Source organism: Ruditapes philippinarum, unplaced genomic scaffold (assembly GCF_026571515.1).
Source record: "Ruditapes philippinarum isolate M1 unplaced genomic scaffold, ASM2657151v2 ctg3114_1_1_1_1, whole genome shotgun sequence".
In the NCBI taxonomy this organism is placed as follows: Eukaryota; Metazoa; Mollusca; class Bivalvia; order Venerida; family Veneridae; genus Ruditapes; species Ruditapes philippinarum.
This window is the reverse complement of record NW_026854487.1, coordinates 110262-134441: the sequence shown is the minus strand read 5'-3', so window position 1 is coordinate 134441 and position 24180 is coordinate 110262. Positions and strand designations below refer to the sequence as shown.

The following is a 24180-nucleotide window of genomic DNA, read 5'->3' as shown; positions in this document are numbered from 1 at the left end:
TTAGCAAAGTTTACCTAATAGTTCAACATATTCTCGGGTTAGTTGCCGGGTGACTTGCTCTTCTATAACTTCTTGACTTTCTTGATTGTCATCATCTGTATCTTTTCTTGAAAAAAACAACAAATGTTCTCTACTTATACCCTACTTCATGTAAAGGCAAGGTGCATAAGACATACTATTATATAAGTTTGCGTGTCTTTGAATCTCTTTAAATAATCTATTTATCTAAATTTTTTATACATATGTACAGGCTATTTTTATTAAAGACCTTGCCACTTTTATTTTCACTAAATTTGGCATGTGCCGAGACCTTGATCTCGAAATCATTAGGAGTATTTTTCTTCATCTTATTCTATTTTTTGGTTGGGTTTTAGGTCACATCAACACTGTTAAGGTCATTTTTAGAGGTAAGGAAAACTTCCAAGTGGCATTTTGTTCAATATTTCAAGCACCCACTGATTCATTAGTCTGTAAGCTAGCTGGATATCTTCCTCACATTAAACAATCCAAAGTCTCTCATGGGACTTGAACCTTCTGCAGTGGTTTGAAGTCAATGACATTAAAACCCTCTTCCACAGAAGCCCCCAAGAAAAGTCATCTACTTGCTATGAGCAATATCCCTTCAAGTAACGTAAACCACAGCTTATACCTTTGCCCAAAATTTGATAGAACAAGGATAATAGAACATACATGAAGTATGAATAGATCACCATATTTATCATAGTATGCTTTTTAAAAATTGAGGCATAAAAATATTCGAAAATTGTCTCTACCTTGTCTGACATCTCTCATTTATGTCTTTCCATTTCTTCCAAGCCTCTGAAAGAAAACAAGCAAAATATTGTTCATAAACAGTAACATATACATGTAGTTTTTGACTATATTTCGTTTCTTTGATAAAGTTGTAAGTAATGAGCTATCCATTGTAGATAGTATATGTAGTTGTTGTATCATTAAAATGCAATTTATTACATTAAGAAATATGTGCATCTGGAAACTTAGAGTATGTACAGATATTTACTGCACTGTTCGCTATTCAATCAGTAAATATTTTGAAATTTTCCCAAAAAAATGATGAATAGTTTTCTCCACATTGAAGATTTTTAACATGATGGTTACATATATACTAACCAGATACATAAATGGGCACACATGAGCTAACACTGGTAGCACTGCCACTCTGTAGTACTCACTAGGACAATTATGATGAATGGCTTCAGAAAAACACTTGATGTAGGGTTAAGGAGTACAATGAATGAATGTCAATTACAATGGGAGAGTTTAATGCAATAATTTGGCATATGCTTCAAATGCAGGAGGCTTCCAGGTTCATGTCGATTTTTATGAAAATTTAGAAAATGCTCATTACAGTAAACAAATTTTCAAAAGTAAATAAACAAATATAATGATTTAATCTCGTCTCCATTGCTATCAATTAACAAACAAGAATTTGTAACTGAGTTACCAACATCCCCCACCTCAGGGAAGTTTTATATAAATAGGGAACCCGAATACGTATCAGCTGCCCAAAACATAGCTACATAAAGTTCAAGTCCCTGATGAGGTCTGAACTTGATATAGTGAAAAATATGAAATTTTTGAAGCCCCCTGACATCAGTCAATAATTCCTAGCTCCTGCAAATTTTTATCCCCAGTATTATGTAAAGGATATGAATGATGGGTCTCAGTCTATAGTCTGGTAAAACTTCAAGATTTGACAACACAGTCTGTATCATAGACTCGGCTAGGTTTGGTATGGCATAAAATTCACTTCCTAGACATTGACCTGCATTGCCCAGAATATGGAAACTGAAATAAACCAACATTACATAAGTTGACAAAAATCGTAATTCTTGTTACCTGTAAAATGTTTGTGAAAAATGTGACACAATTTGTCATTAAAGTAGCAAAATGCAAACAAAGTAGTATTTTGACTTCTATACAAAATACAAATTCACTATTACTGTACTTATTGCCAAAAAGCAACAGATGAAAAAGATGGTTCCATAATTGGCCAATGAGTAATAAATGGGTTATAAACTCTAGTCCCAGGTTTCCATTACAATATTTCAAAGACTTGGTTAATATGGGTCTACATGAGATGACAATACATGTAAAAATCCTATATATTTTTCTATATTGAAGTACAGATAAAAAAAATAGCAGGGAAAAAAGAATGAAGCGATGCTGTTTCCAATATACATTGTAATTTTATTAGCAAAACTGTTGTAATAATGAAAAACAAAATCTACTGGTTTCACTGTTAAAGGGATCCTCAAGATTATGACATTAATAACCAAACGATGTTAAATAGGATTAGGCATCATTTCATTTTTCCCGCAAATATTGTACACATATTTACCTTATTTCATACGAAATTGTGAGAAAATTCTGCATTCTTTCTAGAGGTTGTTTACTCCTTATACGACTCGAGTCATCAACATGTGGCATAGGTACTCCTGTAACATATGCCAATGCTGTTAACCTTCACACATATACATTAACAAACAAGTTTTCACAAATAATTAAAATTAAATTAAAAATATAAGACAAGAAGGAGAAAGTAGTACTAATTCATGTGACTTTCTCAAATGTAAAATTTTATTGAATTTACATTTTTATCAGCACACTTATACCTTGTTTCGAGTGGAATGAGGGTTATTTTAATTTCATGTATTTTGACAAATTCTATCTAATATTTCAGGATAGAATGTTTCCTAAAGAATTTAATAAACATGCAGCATTTACAACTGAAAAAATATTTGAATACACAAAATTACTCTCTTGTATTGATGCCACCTTTCAGGGAAATACGCAACAGCTGTCAATAGGACTGCACACTTGACTAAACATTCTCAGTGCTTGATAGTAAAACAAAGGGAGCAATGGAATAATGTAATTTCATAGAACAGGGATGATCTTATTCACAAAAATCCATTGAAACGAGTTATTTTTGTCCACAAGGGCTTTTAATTTCTTCATTCCAAACTTGTAATTGTGTAACTTGAACGGTTTGTTTGGTCCTTTATCATGTTGGCATAACACAAACACGTCCAATAAACATGAAATTTTTTTTTATGCAAATACTTCAGTCAGCATGGAGAATGATTTTTGAACACACAAACAATAAACAGGACTTCTCCCATGTTCACAAAAGGATATATAAAATTCATGCAAATTCTGTCTTGGGTCTTAAAGAGAGTAATTCTTTCAATTATTGTCTCAAGTTAACTTGAATATCCTTTAGGGTTAATGATGGAGGTTTGATCTTACATAATATTCTTTGATCAAGAATTTCTCAGTTCAAGAAGGACTATAATTCACTCAAATTCCATGATAGAGTTACAGGCCTTGGACAGTGTAATCTTAAATGATAATCCCAAATACATGTGTGAAGGAAGTTACGAACAAATACCTTCAGTGGTTGATCAAACATGAAGCTACATGTAAAGCTGCAAGCTAAACTCGAGCAAAGTGTAATGTCAATGCACAGATGAGTAGGATAGCCATACTATTCTCAATAGACAAGAACAAGCAAAGAGTTTGCATTTTTTTCTTCAAAATTACCTAGGAGTGATAGTATCTCATTGTCTGGTAGTAAGTAGGCCTTTCGGTAATCAGGATGACACAGTTTCATGTAATTCTCACAGAATAACATATTCATGGCCCTGAAATAAACATTATTTATGATTCTCTTTTCTTATAATTTCTGTATTTTTTTCTATTTATAAATGTAATACTATTCAGAGGGAAGTATATAAATATCATTTGTTGTATAAATTCTGAAATGGTTTACTTTTTTTTTTTTTCAAGTTAAAATTATCAATATCTCAGCAGTCCAAGTTATCCAGTAACAATCAATTTCTCTCAAGTGAATTATTATTATAACTCTGTGGAGAGAGACAAATGGCCAATAGACTTCTGATCAAGATCACATGTCACGTGAAATATTGCCATGCCCAGGATCAAACAAGCAAGCCCTGGTTAACAAATCTAATCCTCTCCCTATTGAGCTGACCGGGTTGATAACAAGAACATGTTACCAGATGAACAATGGATCTTTCCAGTGTATACAGTTTTATGTAAATTTGTTATCCAATTGCTACACTGAGATAATACGTAGTCACTGGTTGACCTGGTTTGCACAAAAAGAACACATGGTTTTGTTTGTGATACTGTTTGTGAGCAGTTGATCTAGCAATGAATGGAAAAGCTGGGCTTAATGTTTCCTCTATGAAAAACCGGAAAGGTCCATTATACCAGCATATAGTAACACTGAAATTGCCTTAAAGTGAATAATATCTGCTTGACTTCCAGATATCAGAACCACATTTCTCTAGCTCACTTTAATTCTAGTGCAACCGAAGTATAAAACAGTCATTTTCACATTATTTTATAGAGCATCTATAGTCATCTTAGAAACAAACAACACAATTTTTCAATCTTTAAAGTAAAATCTATTTAGAACTTACTTGAGAAGAGCAAGAACATTTTCTAGCAGACAGGTGATGTGTGCGGTTGCTGGGTTACGCATGATAAAGTCATTCTGGTTTACATTTACAAACCCACCATCTTTCGCAGCCTTAATAAATCAATAGTAATATATTAGAACTAACATATAGCAAGTTCAGTTAACTGATATCCACCATCGTATAAATAAAGGATAATGAATGAGTGTAGGTTCAAAACTTAATTTATTGAATTAATTTAATAAAATTATATTGGCTTGCATAATATTCTAGTTAATGGGTTCAATAAATATAATAATGACAGTACACAAATATAATATTCAATGTATTACACAGCCAAAATAAGAACTGTTTACAGAAAAAGAATCGTCTTTTCATTGATGCCCTTATAGTGTAACGCTAACATTCAGTACGTCTTAAAGCTATGTTTGTATAACATAAATGACGTCACAACCGTGCAACAATTAAACCACTTAATATTACCTATCTCATACACAAGATTCATTTAAAATGTACTTGTGAAAATATTAGTAATACAAAAATCTAACCTTGAAAATCAACTGGCCACTTGCTACGTTTGATTACAGCTAGAATTGTGTGAATACAAAAGCTAATCTGAAATATATTATTCGAAAATAAAATTGCAAAAAAAACATGACATAAAAATCATGGAAAATACAAGAAATTCTTGCTTATACTACTAAATAAGAGATTCAAATAAATTTTACTTCTGGTAATTTAGTAACACTTAAACCATGACCTAGGTAATTTCATTTCAAAAGAATTTCGCCTGCATAGGTCAAAAGGGAGACAATTTGATTAGTAATCCAGGGCCTTGAATGACAACTGATCTCAGTCATGGAGTCTAATGGTTATTTGTCTCTCACGGCTGATTCAGAGACCATGATGGATGAATAGTCGGTCAGTTGCTGAGAAATAGTAATTACTGTGTAGTTATCCTGAAAAAGCTGGTTAGATGGATTGACTGCCAAAATATGATCAAAAATATGTTTTTAAAATAAGCGTAAAAAAAACAACAGAAAACAAACAAACTGATTGAAAGTAAAATAATACTTACATGAGATCGGTTTATACCACATGTATCTGCAGAGCTAGGTTCCACAGGGGCTTGGTCTAATCCAACATAGGACATAAATTTATCTGTTGACCAAAATGCCCTGTGAACATACATGATTGGTTAGAAATGTGTCTTCCAGACACATTATTTAATGTTGGTAAATAATTATGTCAAAACATTTTTAAAGCAGATCAAGAAATAATACAGTAATGTACCAAAAAAAGATTTTTGACCTTTGACTTGTTCAGGTACACTACCGGTATATAATCTAATGCTAGATAACATTCCTGCTAAGTAATTTCAAAGACCATCATTGATTGATAAATTTATTGACTGACATGATTTAACACTCATATACATTTATATAGACAGAGACACTACATATGCTATACTCAACACTGTATCTCAAAAGATGGCAAAAAAAAACCCAAAAAAAAGAAAATACTTATAAATATGCCAATACACTATGTAATATGAAACTTCTTACAAAATTTGAACAAAACTGTCTATCATAGAGATTCCTTTTCATATGTAGATATTTCCTATCACTAATTGGTTCAACTACATACCAGTTAACTTTTTTTTCTTATTCATTTCGAAAGTCATAAAAAAATTAACAAAAAAAAAATTCTACAGTACTGTACATGGTTCACTCTTTATTCTTACATTCTGAATTCTTCAGATGACCAAAATTCCTTGACTGGTTTTAAAACTTCCTCTATTAAATGCAGACTGCTTCTCAAAATTGTTGAAGTTGTTACTGAAACACAAAAATATTAAACAACCATTCTAAAGACTTAAGTTACATAAATATTATGTATATATATGCTATATTAAAATAAATATAAAATACAGTTTACAACAAATGCATTGTTACTAAATTAAATAAATTACCCTGAAATGACATTGACAAATTTTTAAGATATTATGCAGTAATTTGTTTTTCAAGAATATATTACTAATATTGATTAGCTGTGTTTTGCAACTGAAAGAATTTGGTAAATATTTTACATAAGTTGATACCAAGTATTAATTCCTTCCGCCTGCCCGCAGTGACTGAATCTACCCATTGCCAGACAATGCGACAAGTGCAGACCATGATCAGCTGGCACATCTATGCCGTTTTCATCAATTTCTGCACTGTATGCTATTCAAGTAGGGCAGCGTTTTACTAACATTGCGCAAGTTTTTCCTGGGGTTAGAATTATCGTAACTTTACGCTTACGTTTAAACTTACATAAATCGTAAGCGTGTTCCACAAAATGTTTGTAAGATTTTTCTTAAACTTACGTTAAAATCGTGCGTAACTCTTCAAAGGAGGTTTAAGAATTAGTTTAATAAAAGCGTTGTAAAACAAGGCTAAACTAGAATTTCATAGTGCATCTACGGACACTCAGGAATGTTTCTGTGCAATTTGTATTTTAAGTGCATATATGTGCCAACGACCATCAATCACGCAGGGGTTTCTCTCGATTTTAAATAAATGTATTTAAAGAGCATTAAGGAGAACCACACTTGATCCATCACAGAGGATATTTAAAGGGTTTTTGTTTGTTTTGAGAAGTGAAAGAACTGTAATGTTCGCAAGTGAAAATGTGGATTTTTTATTCTCATTTTTATATGAAATGTATACCTTAATCACTTAACCAACATTTTTAATATTTTTTGTTTATTTATTCATTTATTTATTTATTTGTTATGTTATTTATTTATTTTTATTGTATTTAGTCATAAAAAAGATGACACAAAAATGCACACGCAAAAACAAAAGCTATTTAAGTTTGTAGTCTTCATTGCAGTGTAACTTGTAAGTATTTTAGTGAAGTAATGATATCTGAATATTTTCTATAAAAAACAAACTGAAACAGATACTTTTATGTACATTTGCAAATCATACAATTGAATGCACATATAAAGTTCACCATCAATTTAGATACTCTCTCCTATCCTGTTGATACAGTATTAAATTTACTGAGTTTCAGTTAACATTATATGTAATTTATAAAATTCTCAATAAATCTATATTTAGCATGTTAAAATAATATAAAAACACTTTACAACTGATTTAAAATACATGGGGTCGAGCTCAACCACGACTAAGGGAGGTATGGGGCACCGGTATATTTTTGGGGAAGAATATAATAGTTAAAGGCTTTCCTATTTAAGCTGACAGGACGACTTCCATATATGTTTTTTTTTTATTTACTAAATTTCCTTTTCAACAAGTCAGGAATCCACATTATCCTTTCCTTACTTAGACTTTACTTTTGTAGAGCCGCTTTCACCATTAAAATATATTACCAGTAACATCTGTCTCTAAATTCTAGCACGGATTTATATGTAATATAAATCCGTGATTCTAGCTATCCTTCTCTGCCATTCTTCATTGATGATGTCAGTCTTACTTACGTAAGTTTTAAGTCAACAAATTTTAAGCATAACTTTATGTAAACACTTATGAAATCCTTACTTACGCAAATTTTTAGTAAAACACCTTTTACGTAAAAAAATCTTACGTAAGTTAAAACTTACGCAAATCTTACGTTAGTAAAACGCTGCCTAGGTACTTTTCATTTTGAAATTCTATCTTAAAATGATGAATGGTCTTGTTCAGATTAAAAGATGGACAAGTCAGTTTAAGATATTCATCATGGTAAGGGTTGAGGTGGTTGGTGGTGTTGTTTTCACTCAAGACATTGCAGTTTATAGCAACCATTGAATTTACCAGAGCACAGTTCAGCCACCTGATTGTTCCTGGGCAGGCTGTCAAGCAGCTTACCAGTACTAGTTGCCTTCACTTTCGCAAGGAAACTGATAACTTCTGTACATACAAGAGCAGAGGTACAATGGGAGCTGTAGAAAAATTTCATTATCAATCACAACCAAAGTGACCTGTATCACACAGGAATCAAAACCCAGAATCACCAGATTCACAGTCCGATGCCTCTACATATTGAAGCTAACTGGACGGTAAAAAGGTTAAGGTAGAAATGATTACCTAATAAGTATCATGGCCTCCCCTATCAGAAATACATCTCTCCATCTGAGATAAAAATTATCTGGATCATTACTGATAAGATTGTATATGGTTGAATAACTCATCAAAAACCGGCTGGAAAATATATGGTTAAATGTTTCACACATTGATTGACTTATTGCTTGATTGACGAATTTATTGATTAACTGACTGATTTATGCAAAGCGTAATTATTACTGGTACATAAAGGCCTTAGGTATTTCTTAGCCTTTGTGTATTTTATTTCAGGCAATAGAAAGCACAAGTAGAACCTTTGCAAATGTCATTTTATAGGCTTCTTCACATAGGAGATGCTAGTGTGGTCGATTACTGCAAAAGATACTGTTAAATATCACAAATATAAAATATTCTTTGTACTTATAGTCACTAGGCCAGGTCATTATGAATATTTTCTGAATGAAGGTCAAACAAAGACAACAATTTGACATCATTCTATAGCTGGATAGTAAGATATAATATAATCTATGTTACAGACCAAACAGACGGACACTTACAAAGACAAGATCCTGGTATTCCTTGCAGATTTTGACGAGAATGGAACAAGCATGCTGTCTCACGTTCTTTACTGCCTTGCTTCTTGTAGACTTTGTCTGTCCTGGTAGGTTAAAAACAACAGCTGAAAAAATCTGAAATAAAAATTAAAAATCCAATTTCTCAATGAAAACAATACGAATTCTGCCAAGAAAAAAGATAATTTTGTAAATTTTTCAGAAAAATCAATTCTTTAAGGTTTGGTCAACATTTTATAGTGCTAGTTTTTGGTAAGAAATGATAGAATCATTTTAATTTAAATGCAATAGCACCGCATGCAGAGTTAATGCTTGACTGGACAGGGCAATATCCAATTTTGACAAAAATTCAAAGTTAAAAAGGGGCAAAACTCCAAAACTTTCAGGACCCCTGTCTCACAACTGCACCTTGTCATGATAGTCAAGCTTCCAAGTTTCATTTTTCTAACTTTTAAAATGTTTGAATAACAAGCTACATTCAAGTTTTTGTATGACAACAATGACAAAGACCATAAAGATAACAACGAAGACGCAGCAATCATAATAGCTCAACTTTCTTCAAGACAGAAAGCTTGAATTCAAACTATTTGAATATCTAAAACATATGAAAATTTTAAAAGGTCAGTCATATTCAAAGACATAAAATCTTATATTATTTTGGAATATTTCCCCCATAAAAAGCTGACAATTTAATTTTATCTATTTTTATGATTATGTCTCTAATATTTCCCTAAAATAAAGAATTTGTTAACAGCGTCATACCTCTAAATTGTCCAAAACAAAAACTTACAATGTATCCAAACCCCCCCCCCACCCCACCCACCAACAACCAATCAATACCTACCAGGTTTGCATTGAAATACTAATTTCTTGATTAACTTTGATATTTATTTTAGAGAAGTACACGATTCAATTGTAAAATGACAGTGAAAACATTTCATTTGATAATTTAAATAAAGGGTGAGTTGAAAAGCACAAAAAGGTGACTAGGGGTAAACCAGAGTTGGTGGTTAATATCTATCTAAGACTATCATCAACTGTTTGAACAAACAACTGTAACCATGTTATGACTTACCTTTCTTAAGACAGCCATCAATGCATCTGGTGTATACTTTAGGAAGATAAACAAGGCTGATATACATGACAGAAGGCATGACAATATTAGAGGATCCTGAAATAATCAAAATACAAAACATATCAAATAATATAACAACAATAAAAGAAACAAGAAACACAGAAACAAGATGTAAACTATCAGCTAATATAAACCAGTTTTGTAAGCACATCCCAAAAACCCTCACATCACCTAAGATAATCTAAGACTACATGTACGTTAGCATTTTGAACTGCTGAAAAATGAAAAGAAATTCTCAAGTTTAGTGAATACATCAAATTCCAAATTCCAAGTAAAAACAATAGCAAAATTGAATTTTAGAGAAATTATACCTTGAGGTATGTTCAAGAAGTAACATTTTATTTATTCAACTATCAAATTCTGATATTCTGTTCAACTTTATTTACAGAATCATACACAAAGTCATTTTCATATTTCTAAACGTAAGAACTTAACCCTTAAACTGCTGGAACAAAAAGCAATAAGCCATTGCCACAAGGAGAGAGCCTAGCACAGTCTTGCTACTGTTGGCAGCACAATTTTTCTATTTTACTATAGAAATGCCTTAACCTTTAAATGGACTGTTCCAAATTCAACGATGGAAAAGTCCATTAAACAAATAAAAGTCAGGCAGGTTGAGGGTGAAATTGTTCTACTTGCTAACTTTTTGTGAGAGATTTATACCTGAGTCTCATAATTGAGCACGGCTTTGAGGAGGCTTATACCATCATCTATACATGACTGAGGCTGATTTTCCAGCTTCATTTTGTTCATCACGCCCTCTAGGAACACCGTTAATGCATCCCACTCCAGATACGACGGAGAACTTTGGTTACATTGACCAGTTTTTGTATCTGAAATATCCATGTAAGCCTGGGATTTTAATACCTTTTATGTTATCGGCTGATAACTGAAAAATATCCATTTTTAAAACTATTACCCTGTTTAACTTGTAAATATGTTACATAACCTATTACTTGCTTATTTGGCAATTATGTTGTTGATACAAATACTTGTTAAATTGTTTTAGTCATGCAGACAAAAATAAAGGGTCTGACCAGACTGCACTTTAGTTTAGGCGATTTCAGCACAGGTAAATCATTATAACCACTAGCATTTAGAGTGATAAAATTAACACCAAAATTCAAGCTCTTACATTACTTTCACTAAAATTTAGACAAACATTTAGCATAATTATATCAATTTCCATTAAATTCATTTGAATTCATCTTTTACAACACTACTAGAATTTATTGCTGTGTTATACCACTAGTCTAAAGGCCAGGTCAGCCTACACTTTCATTTAGTTTCACTAGACTTTATAATTTTGGGTTGTTGATTTTTCGAACTTGATACTGCTCCTTGGCAGTTCCAAATTCAATCAGACTAAGTACATAAAAAAACCAGGCCCCAAGGTAATAAAGACAATTTTCAAGCTCTAACTCAGATATCTGGTATTTGATTGGTCAAAAACCAGCTCAGAATGTACACTGACCAATGAAAATCCTGAGATATGAGATAGAACTCAGAAAAAGATTTATAACCTTGAGGACTTTAGGATTTAAGAGCCTATGTTTTATAACTGTACCTTCACCAGTATCTATTGGCTTAGTTAGAAGTAGTTTGAGCCATTCAGATGCATTTCCAAATGTTGTTGTAGGAACTAGTAACGTAGCCTGTCGAATTATTTCCGCAACCTCTGCACGATATTCTGTAATATTAGAAAACAAAACCTTGAAAGTCTTTTAACATTATCACTAGTTACACATAATTATACACAATTCACTTAGCATGAAAATGAATTGGATGTAAGAAATAAAATTGACAACCTCTTGATGAAACAAACAAACAAACAAACCATACTTCCTTTTTTATCTTGAACACATGTAAAAACTTACATTGTATCTGATTAATGTATACAACTTTGAAATTTAGTCATACATCACCAATAAAGAACCCAATTTTCAATTTATAGATCTTACTTAAAGCCCCCAAGAGCTGTCGGTAGCTTAGGTGCCTTTCTGTGCATTAAATCAGGTACAATTAGGCACTTGAGTAGAACCACCGATATTCTTCAAGCTAGCTGGAAACTCCCTGTCTGGATTTAAACCCACAGCAGTAACATACAAGTGCTTTAAAGTCAAAGACCTTAACCATTTAGCCACAAAAATCTGGAATAGTCAAGCTAAATACGAATGTCTTAATCTATTTATAGGTATTGTTTTCAACCAACACTCCAGATAGTCTTAATAAGGACTTGGTGGACTTGCAGCATCTGTACTAGAACTATCATGCAAGTCTATGAATGAATTAACAAGAAAACTTACTTGAATAGAAAAAAGTAAAATCTTCATCATTGTCAAAGTCCAACCTTGCAAAATCACAACTTAAAGAGTTGGACTGGCTCGGAAACCCAACCTAAAACATGAGACACAATTTTCAAACCTTTACAACATAAAACTGTACTGAAACTCAACCTTATATTGTTTGCTTTTCAGTCCGTTCATATTTTGAAATTTCCCTAAAAATGATAACTGGATAAATACATATTGAACGATGGACAAGTAAATTTAAGATATTTAGGGTGTGGAGGGTTATAAAGTCAGTGTAATGGTATATTTCATGACTGTGCTTCTGTATATTATACATGCAGCAGTACAAATTGAAAGATTGGCAAGTCCATTTAAGATATATTAGCCAGTATTGGTTAACATGTCTTATAACATGTACAATATCAGTAAAATACAGAAACCTACCTTTAGTAATGTTTTAGAGGCTGATTGAATAACTTGGGGTAGGATGGCTAGGAACACTGGATCCTTAGACACATACTCATGTCGTATAAACTGTGCCCATAAAGTTAGTGTATAACTGCTCAACATCTGCAAAAGGACAGAAACAATATTCTTAAGTTCAACACCGAAAAAGTTTTTAGTGTATAGATAACTTTATAACTAACTTGAAATAAATGCATTTAGTGGTAAACATAGAAGCAGTGAAAAATGTTTACAAGAAATATGATTAAATGATTAAGGGTAGGATGTTGTGTATATTAATTCAACTCCCTAATTAGGATGTTGCATATAGTATACATATACATGTACGTAAGACTCTACCAGTCTTACTTTTTTTCTTCATTTTTTACGACGGGGTTTATTTAAAGTGTCATTTCAATTGTCCACATGTGTGATGAGTTATAACTGCTATTTTTGAAGAAAAAACATAAAAACATTGTTGCTCTGTTCCAGATATGAGCCTAGTTATTTTACATGCCCTTTGTAAAACCCTGTTAGCTTTTAAGGTCTCCTCCAAAAGACCATCACCAGCAGCAGGGTATAAAACTTGTAATTCCTGGATAACAAGTCAAGCGTCGGACTAGAACAATGCATTTGACGACCAAAACGTTGTAAATATGTAAGAACCTACCATCCTTGGATGTTGTGTCAAAGGAAACATCTACCTGACTAGCAGTGATTTTTCTCACTTAATTGGGAAGAGGCCTTAGCCTCTTGATTTTGGGAAAACTTATCGCTAAAATTTTTGATTTGGGAAGTAAAAAAACTGGTTTAAGTTAAGATTTTTGGGAAAACTGCATGATTTTAAAGAAAATTTCAATTGGGAAGAGGCCTTTTTTCGGAGTCTGTTATATAAGTAGGAAAATCACTGACTAGGATTTGTGTAAATGCAAGCACCTACCTGACTAGGATGTTGTGTAAATGCTAGCAACGCCTGCAAATATGGCTGGAAGTTTGGGGGTTGTCCAACATCTTGGCAATTTTCAGCACCCTAAGTTTTATTCATAACAGTTATATGACTTGTATAAAATGATAATTTTTGCAGCCTTTTGTAAATCATATTTTACATGACATAAAAGTTTATAAATGTATTTTAAATAGTATGATTCAATATTCTAAAAAGATGTTTTAAACTTAATATAAAAATTATGAAAATGTATTTCTTAGACAGTGATATTATATCCCACTGCTAATATGCTAAATTTTAGAAATGGACTGGACCTGCTTTAAATCTGAAATTGTCCATCTTTCAATTAAGAAATTTCAATTCATACATTACAGCTTTTGTCATATAGCAAAGGCTGTTGGCATTGCTCTTAACTGATTGAATTAACTCTCCAGATGAATAAAATTCAAAGTTAACAGCAGATTTATAGAGAAAAAAATATATTAATCCAAGAAATAAAAAATAAACAGATGTAGAAATACTGATAAACAAAGAAATTACCCAAAGAGCACAAAGTTGTCTACCAAGTTCCACCAAGATCTGACAACACTTTTGTAGCACCTTGTAGAAATGTTCACCTCGAGATGTACTTTCAGCTTTGCTAAAAAAAACATATCAGTCTAAGTTAGGCTACCTTAAAAATAGGTTGGTTTGCAGAGATGTTCACCCAGACAATCTATTTGGTACGGATTGTTTGTTTTTCTGGTTTTTATACCAATTTTAACACAGTTTGGTCACATTTCTGTGGTTGGTCCTCCTAACCGACTTTCCTGGATAACTGACCAGTCATTACAATTTTATTCACAAGTGACCAACTACTAATCCTGCATGATTTCTGAATCAGCAGTGCAAATTAAAGACGATTAGATTCAATGTCTGCGATCGTTACAGAGAAATTTTGTCTTGTCCGAAGATTGAACTAGCAACCCCTAGACTAGTAATATTATACTCTCACTCCTAAGCTAAGCTAATTTTAATCAAACATGGAACTTTGACAAAGTTATTTGCACAAGATTATAAGAAAATGAATATCAAGTGTTAATTACAGACATCAGTGTAAATATTTTAAGACTGAAAAAAAAATCATTGAGAAAAATATACTTTTATAAAGAAACTACAACCTTTTTTCCCCAAAATTATCATTCAATCAGTAAAATAGGCATTAACAATTAAAACACTGGTATTAACTACCACTGACCACTTTGTAAGTATCGTGGACTAACCAGTTCTCAAACCTCTAAGCATTCAAGAGGTCTATTAGTGTTAATAAAATATATCTTTATAAAAAATCTTTACATATGTACACTTTAATATTTATGTAGTAGTAGTCTAACATTTCTGTAAAATTTCACTGAAATTCAACAATTAAAAAAGCTCTTTTTCCGTCTTGGAAAAGCACAACCCTCTGTTTTAAAACTGACATGGCCGCTTAAAATAAAGAACCTAATCTCGAACCCCTTCAAGTATCTCTAAAATTCTACTGTTTAGCTTAGCCAACATACAGTGCCCATCAAAAGTCTGGAGACAAGTCAATAAAAACAAGTTTTCTTGGCAAAATGCCCAATTTAATTCATTCTGAATGTATAATGATACATAATAATTCATTCATGTCACAATCATATGTACACAAAAAACAATGCACAACTTAGATTAAAGGTCTAAAATGCCAAATTTTGTCTCATTTACCTAATAGCACAAAAACCAACAAACAGCAGTACAGAAAAGATCACACAGTAAGTGCTTAGTGTGTCCGCCTCAAGCTGCCAAAACGGCTTGAATTCTTCTAGGTATACTCTTAACTAATGTTCTACATCTATTAACTGTCAACTCATACCAGGAATCACAATCATTGACAGTTCTCTCAGATTACCATGATGCTTGTTCCCGAACTTCATTTTGTTGTCATGCCACACGTTTTCGATAGGGTTTAGGTCTGGAGAATGTGGTGGACAGTTCTACAAGCACCTAATGCTCTTCTGGGAGTGCCATTCTTCTACTACTTTTGCCCGGTGGCACGGAACACCATCTTCTTGGTACCAGCACTCATCTCCATACACTAGCAGATGAGGCGATGGTATGGCACAATTGCTCAAAATGTCAATGTAATCTTTGGAATTCAAGTTTCCATGCACGACCTTCAGAATACCAGGTCCCTGGAAGCTCATTGCACCCCATACCATGATTCCACCACCTTGAAATTTCACTGTTGACACAACACATTCGTCCAAAAGAGCTTCACCTGGACGTTGTCTGGAACATGTTGACCTTGCTCTCATCGGTGAACAAAACAGTGGACCAATCCACCCATGCCCAGCCAGAATGTGCTCTAGCAAAAGCCAAATGCTTCTGTCTATGATCATTGGTCAGTAGTGGCTTCTTAATGGCTTGATGACACTCTAATCCAACTTGCTAAAGTCTGCGACAAACTGTGGAATGTGAAGCATTAACTCAGTCAATTTCCATGAGCAATGGAACAATGAGTCTCCTGTCTTGTAAAGATTGCCTGATAAGCAAGGGGAGCGTCTCTTAGTGTAGAGACCTTTGGGCGGCTCAATCTAGGTCGATCATGGTGACTTCAAGTAGCCTCAAATCGATCCAGGATCTTGTGAACAGTGGCTCTGGAAGAAGGAAATAGAAGTTAACCACAAAAGAAACATCCAAGGCTGATATTGTTCTTGCAAAAGAATTTTAAAGTATTCAGCAAGTGAAAAAAATCATCAATTTAAGTAACCAACCTTCCTATTCCCAGAATGTTGGCAATTTCTGAAGCAGCCACTCCTTGACTTCTCAGGGTTTTACAGCGCACTCTGTCTTCAAACGGAACCATTGTATTGTAGTGAAACATTCACTAGACTGACCATGGAAGTTATGTTGATATTTGGACAGAAATTTTTTATGGATTATTAAAGGTTTTTGAAGTGATCGAAAACACTAGTTAAGTTTAGTTTTCTCTAAAAAATATGTAAAACTGTAAGTTTGTCATATAAATATGAAAATCTTATGACTTTCTTAACATTTTTTATGCCAAAAGATAATAAATGGAGGTAATATTATATTTCAAACAATAAAACTGCATTTGCTGGACAGATTTTGCCAAGATTACCCAAAAATTAGTGAAATGTTATGTGTCTCCAGACTTTTGATGGGCACTGTAGTGATTGTTATATGACTATCACATGACAATGAAATACCCTACACGATGCAGGTACCTGCTTTAAGGTATTTTTGTCTATAATATTCATTTTCACAAATAGTTAATGGTGTATTTATGGGACTTAGAAAGGTAATAGCAATTTGTATGAAATTACGCTTAGTAATAAAATATGTTCTGTAATAATTTGTTCCTATGCACTGTTTTCATTTGACATCAGCACACATGTCTGTCAGAAACTAAGCTTTTATGCACACAAGTTCAGGACATCATAGTCACTTCTAGTAAAAAAAATAACAGCACATGAATGAAAGGTTTGAGAATAGGTTGGGTGTGAGATTAGGTACTTATATGATACATTTGTATTGACCAGGATGGTTTGAACCAAAAAACCTTCAATTAAAAAATTTCAGTGTAAACACTGATTCAATTTAAAAACTTACACTGCTGCTTCCAAGATGGTTGACATGGCTCCCTCATGGAATAAAATCAACAATGGCTTTCTGTCTTCTATTTTTCCCTTTAATGTAAAATCACATGTCATAATAAATAACTTGTGTTAATATTGTACACAAATCTGCTGTTTGTTAATTGATTCTCTATGTTGTATTGCTTTTAAACGTCAATTTTTTTCAAATTAATCACTAATATTGGCAGTAAATTTGTTAATATCAAGTACATTTGACTGTCAGCTAACAAAGTTATGTACATTTGATAATTGATTTATAATATCATGTACATTTAGTAGTTGCCTACCAAAGTTATGGACATTTGATTATTAGCTAAAAATATCATGAATATTTTGAAATCAGCTAACAGAGTCATGTACATTTGATAACTGATACAATTTCATGTAAATTTCATGAACATTTGCAATACCATGTACATTTATTAATTAGCTAAAACTGTCATTAACATTTGCTTATTGACTGATAATGTCATATTAATTCTTATAAATCATTTGTAATTTAAAATACAATATACTTACCTTTCTGCTAACTATTGTAAACAGGCATTCTGCAGCAGGAAGTTGAAGATTTGCATGACTCAGCAATAAACATAACATCTGTAGAAGTAGACTGTCCTTGATAACCAGATGACTCATTGGTACCCATTCTATATAACCATTCAAGGTCATCAAGGTTGCCTCACTGACCTTCAGGTGACCTTGAGCAATTTTAATATTCTCTTCATTTCCGGAGTTCATCTGACATTTAACAGAAAGGTAAAAACTTTTAGACATGTTGATACCTCTTCAATAAATATTTTGTGAAGAAAAGTTTTTTAATGTAATATTTTGATGCAAAAGAAAATACTCAAACAATGCTAAAACAAATCCATGTTAATCTGAGCTATTTTAGCATTATTGTCAAGTTTGTTCATAATTTTTCTTCTTCAGTTCAGAGCATATCAATAAATTATAATAAATAACTTCATTCAAATTTGTCCTGTTATTTTTAATGAAGTATGTGAGCTTTAGGCTCTCAATAAAACATTAAAAAATATCTTTGTGTACATGAAGCAAGATAGCATCACTTATAAACCAAAGCATTTAAACTAAACAAAAAGCTGCAAAAAGAAAATTAAAAATTAAATTATCAAATATTACAAGAAATAATATTTTCTAAAACTACTTTTGCAGTTCAAATTTTAAACAAAGAGTGCTAAACAAATACCTACCAAACTTTCTGCTTTTTCTGTATGTTCTTGCAGTAAATTGAGCAAAAGCTCAATGAGTTCTGCTGCATTAGAAGTCAAAGCTCCGACAAGTTCTCGTCTCCTACTGGTCGGCATATTTTGAAAAATGATAATGTCCTCAACAAGTCGGAGGAATATTTTCAGAACTAGCTCTGTTTGCGTGGGCTAAATATCAAAAATATATTTTCATTTACTGTTATTCAAGGGTTAAACAAAAGATTCAATTCTTATACTCAATTCTTAAATTCTTATTCATCATTTTGAAACAAAACACTTGTCAAATAATATCTTAACCATGACCTTAGAGATACCAAAAGTAATCCCAAGCAAGGTGTTCACATAAGATTGCTTTATACACAGTTTGATTACAATATCTCCTTCTTAACTGTAGTTATGGACCAGAAACCATTTTTTTCTATTTTAAATATCAATTACCTTGATCCTTGGGGGCCCAAAAGCAATCACAAATGAGGTGTCAACATAATCATGCCATACATGTATTACAAGTTTATAACATCTCATTTCTTACTACATGTACATCCATTGATGACTGCATATTTTATTTTTAAGAAAGTGACCTTGACCAAGACCCCTATGGCCCAAAAGCAATCCCATGAAAGGTCAGTGCATAAGCTTGTGATATACAAAGTTTGCTCACAATAAGTCAATCTGAACTTTATTTAGTCACAAGAACATGCATGTGCTATACAACTGCCATATATAAAACAAGACCTTGTCATATAAATTTGGTAAATCATAAATAACCTGATATTTACCCCATGTAAACATAGCCTATATAGATCTTGCATCAATGTTGGCCACAAGTTTGGCCAATCATGTTTTAATATTTCCAAAACAATACGAGAAACAGCATCTTTTATATGTGGCTCTTCTTCCAGAATTCCTGATGTTCCCTAGTTAAAACAAACATAAACATTGATATCAAAATAAGGAAATTACTTTTTACTTATATTCGTAAGTAAAGGGTATTATTTTCTAGAATTAAACAAAGCTATATGTATATGCAAAACGAGCAAATTTAACATGCTATTTCCCTTTTTTACAGGATTTAGTTACAATTAAACTATGAACATTACGCACTATGAGAAGTGATCTACATGTAACAAGTATTCTATGATTCTGTACCACTACTTGCCTTTTTCACATATAATTGACAAACTTCACCACTTAAAACATTTAAAAAAAAACACTTCAGTTAAAATGGTATCAAACATTACATCATCACAATCATAATGGGAAAAATTTGCTTTTCCAATGACAAAAACACATAAATCTCAAAGATCCCTACATGTGAAAAGTTTCCCACATGTTGAACTGGCCTGGTTAAGTGTAGGATTTAGGAATTTCTAAAATAAAATATATCAATATCTGCATTGAAATAACAATTAAAATGTCCTACTTTTTCAATGAGAGTCAAGGAGCTGGTTTTCAACAGATTCTTTTCATCTTGTGTTAGTCTAGTCCATCTGTACCTAGAAAACAAATTTAATTTGTGACATACATAGAACTGTTAGTCTATTATACTGAAAGAAACACCAACAATTCCATCCTCCTATTTCAAACTTAAATTTTGAATGAAATTTGTTAAACCAACATATGATGCATGTTCATGTATACATGTATATTATATTTTTCATTATTTATTTCAATAGCATACAATAGAATTTAACAATCATCATAATTATGAAAACATGATTAAACTTAGATGGAAAAAAAACATGATATAACTTTGTACGAAAACATGGTGTAACTTTGTATGAAAACATGATAAAACTTTGTATGCAAACACAAGATAAAACTTTGTATGAAACTATTTTAGAAAACACTGATAAAATTATGTGTCATTATTCTTGAAGTATCTTTTATTTCAAATTAATTGACAACACTCTATATGCCATAAGTATTTCTTTTATCAACAACAAATAATTTCAAATACAGTAACTAGGTAAGATTTTATGTATATATATTTTTACAGGGTAAAGTTTAATGAACATACCTTATGGCATGTTGCAGCAATTGCAGTCCAAAGTGTTGTATGATGTGAGGATATTCCCTTCCAGCTAACAACAGTCCATATTGTATACAATACGGTGAGTTTTCCTTGAATTCCTCACAAACCTATACAAAACACAGTAATTAAACTTTGTAAAATGTATTTTAAATCATAAATGTACATGTCTTATGTTAAGAATTTATATGCGAAAACATTATTAAAATTACAGTTAATAGTAGAATGTCAAGATACCGCAAGACGAATTTCATCAGTATCAATTTAATAAATAATTCTAAAAGGACCAATAGCAAGATAAATTTATACAAATTAAATTGTAACAAATCTATTGATAACATTGTCTGAAGGTCTTCCATTTATGTATTTTTGACAAAAGAAATTGTTTACAACTACATAAAAAAAATTCAACTAGCAGAAGCTAAAGGAAGAGGATGATTTCTTCTGCCATAACAATCTTCTGCCATAACAATGTCAAAATGTATGTTAGAGTTTTGGGCCTTTGTCAGTGTCTCAAACAAGTTTGTGAAGTTTCAACCAATTCCTTTCAGTACTTCTAGAGAAACATGTATCAACTTGCACTCAATAACTTAACCAAATTATAATGCTGACACAGACAACTGGGTGAGAACAATAGCTCTCCATATTCTTCAAATAATCTAGCTAATGATACATGTAATGATTACTGGAGGTTACGTACCACGGAGGATACGTACCAGGAGGTTACGTACCATTTTTGGATAATACGTACCACATATATAATTTATATAAATACAAATAATATAGAGCATAACAATTATAAAAAAAGACCGAATTATAACTTTAATATTACTTTTTAAAAATCACATAAGAGCAATTAATATAAATGCAAACGTTTTACCTATATCTATGTATGATTATCACACATTCAGAAATGAGTAATCTAACAAATCACAAACAAATTGCAAACTATTGACATATGAGTGAATACACTGATTTTATCAGTGTGGTATTATTTATTTATCACAATGCTGAAAAATATATAAATTGACTTGTTTGTAAATATGAGTCTGTAAATAAAACGTAACCTGCATATGTACTGTTATCAATTATTTTGTCTTGTTTATTTCAGTTAAGTGCGTATAAATAAAACTCAATTTTTTTTTAAAAAATACTTGTTAATTGTGTATTGTTGTTTCATTTCAGAGCGTGTAACATAATTATTGTTATTTTCATTTTATGCACAGTTCAGTTAACGTGTAAATAAAACTTAATGTAATGTATAATTATAAATGATAAAATATGTAACGCTTGTTTATTTTTTTTTATCCAAGGTAAGTAATTTTGTCCGGTATATTAACATGCATATGAAATATTATTATTGCTATTGATTATTTTGTTTATTTCAGTTAATTTCAGTTTATTATCGTTAATTGTGGTTTGTTGTTTATTCTTATATATTCATAGTCATACATATTTAATCTCATTACAAAATACAATTAATGCGCAAATTTGAACAATAAACCTGATAGTTTCACACCTTATCCCTTATTATCACTTTATTATATATTTCTATAGTGGTACGTAACCTCCAAAAATGGCACATTAACCTCCAAATTTCCATGTAACTAGCAGTCTAACACCGATTTCGAGACGTTTCGGCCCCAAGACGTATCGGCCCCAAACTACCCAAGACGTTTCGGCCCCGGACGTTTCGGCCCTTTACCAAATCGGCCCCAGAATATGTACTGTATTTTAAACCGATATATTTATAGCATTTCAATGATTAAATGAATCAATTAATATATATATTTAATCATTTTGTATAAAAACTAGATAATAATAGTAGTAGGGGAAATGTAATCAATACAAACAGAACAGAACATAAACTTTATTTGAAAAAATATAATACACAAACAAACAATTATTTACAACATATATAGATAATATTTTATTAATACAAACAGAACAGAACATAAACTTTATTTAAAAAAGTATAATACACAAACAAACAATTATTTACAACATATAAAGATAATATTTTATTTGAAAGATTAAGAAGCAAGACACAAAACAACACATGAGAGAGACATTAAATTATCATCAACAACTATTGAACGGTGACGAGTTTGATGGATACGAAAATACAAGTACAGAACGTACAGTTAAACAATTTTACTTGCAACGAAACAAATGTAAACAGACACTTTTTTTATAAATAACATTTTTGCAATTTTACAATTAAACAACTTTACTTGATCTATCATTATCTAATAGCAATAATAATTAAAAATATTATCATGAGATTATAGCAAACCGTTTTTTCATATCTTTTGAAGTTTTCTCTGATATTACTTACCGCCAATTAGCATAAAGCTATAAACAGTTAATCAGTAACACCTTGAAAAAATTACGTATAGTTTAATTAAGATCAAAAGATAATGTTTTCTAAGTAATAATTGTAATTAACATTCTTAATCCAGAAGTTTTAGTGGTTTGTTTTATAAATTAAGTAACCTGCCTTTATTGTTTGTTACACCTTTAAAAACATTAACGTACATCTAAATGGTTCAAGAGATCAAAAGATAATAAATTTTGTTTGTTTGTTTGTTTCATTTTACGCCTTTTTCCAACAGTATTTCAGTCATATAGGCGGGTAGTTTCCTAACCATCGTTCCTGGAGAGTTACATCAGTACTAGACTACCTTCCTCCGCGCTAAACTACCAAAGCATCTCCCAGGGATCAAACCCACGCCAGAGACTGCAGAGAGGTAACTGGATTAGAAGTCATCGACTCTAACCCCTCGACCACGGAGGCGGCTAAAGATAATAAATAATTATTTAAAGAATTAAAGTGTCAAAATTGTTTAATTGTATTTCGTTAATCAAGCAAGCAATATACTATAGTGGGGCCGAGACGTCTCGTGGAAAAGGGCCGAAACGTCCAGGGGCCGATTTTTCGACTGGGGCCGATTTGGTTTGGGGCCGAAACGTCCTGTTTCCCTAACACCGCACCAAACTAGAATCTGGGGTTACAAATGACATATATTGAAGCAAAAGAGAAATGACCATACAAAATTAGTAGTACATAGACAACTTTAATAAATTTTTAAAAATTTTATTATATCAAATACCCCAAAAGCACATTTATTTTAAATTTTTTCTACTCCGTTTAAAATCCGCAAAAAAAAGTGTCCGAAAATTTTATAAATTATGAATTGAAAAAAATTTAACCCAACCTGATGAACTTTTAGTCTTCTGCCGGAAACAACTCATAATAACGAACGGGCGAAACCAATGTATTAAACTTGGGATTTTTTTTTTAAATTGGCTACCGGCTACAATTTTACATACTGTTGCGTGAGTAACTTCCCC

At 31.8% G+C, this 24180-nt stretch overlaps 1 protein-coding gene across 1 annotated transcript in view; it reads right to left on the bottom strand.

Moving 5' to 3' along the window:
- Positions 1–24180, bottom strand: part of LOC132740253 (exportin-5-like) — a 31366-nt gene that overhangs the window by 6722 nt on the left and 464 nt on the right. Inside the window, 30 exon segments of the mRNA XM_060728120.1 lie at positions 15–106; positions 774–819; positions 1128–1205; positions 1208–1228; positions 1673–1809; positions 2363–2459; positions 3568–3668; positions 4473–4582; positions 4731–4738; positions 5018–5084; positions 5548–5647; positions 6214–6269; positions 6271–6307; positions 8546–8574; positions 8576–8659; positions 9079–9210; positions 10169–10264; positions 10892–11061; positions 11796–11918; positions 12535–12625; positions 12964–13089; positions 13904–13993; positions 14450–14549; positions 17543–17619; positions 18088–18306; positions 18780–18962; positions 19574–19711; positions 20218–20290; positions 20815–20936; positions 24160–24179. Coding sequence (XP_060584103.1) covers positions 15–106; positions 774–819; positions 1128–1205; positions 1208–1228; positions 1673–1809; positions 2363–2459; positions 3568–3668; positions 4473–4582; positions 4731–4738; positions 5018–5084; positions 5548–5647; positions 6214–6269; positions 6271–6307; positions 8546–8574; positions 8576–8659; positions 9079–9210; positions 10169–10264; positions 10892–11061; positions 11796–11918; positions 12535–12625; positions 12964–13089; positions 13904–13993; positions 14450–14549; positions 17543–17619; positions 18088–18306; positions 18780–18962; positions 19574–19711; positions 20218–20290; positions 20815–20936; positions 24160–24179 — 2823 coding nt within the window.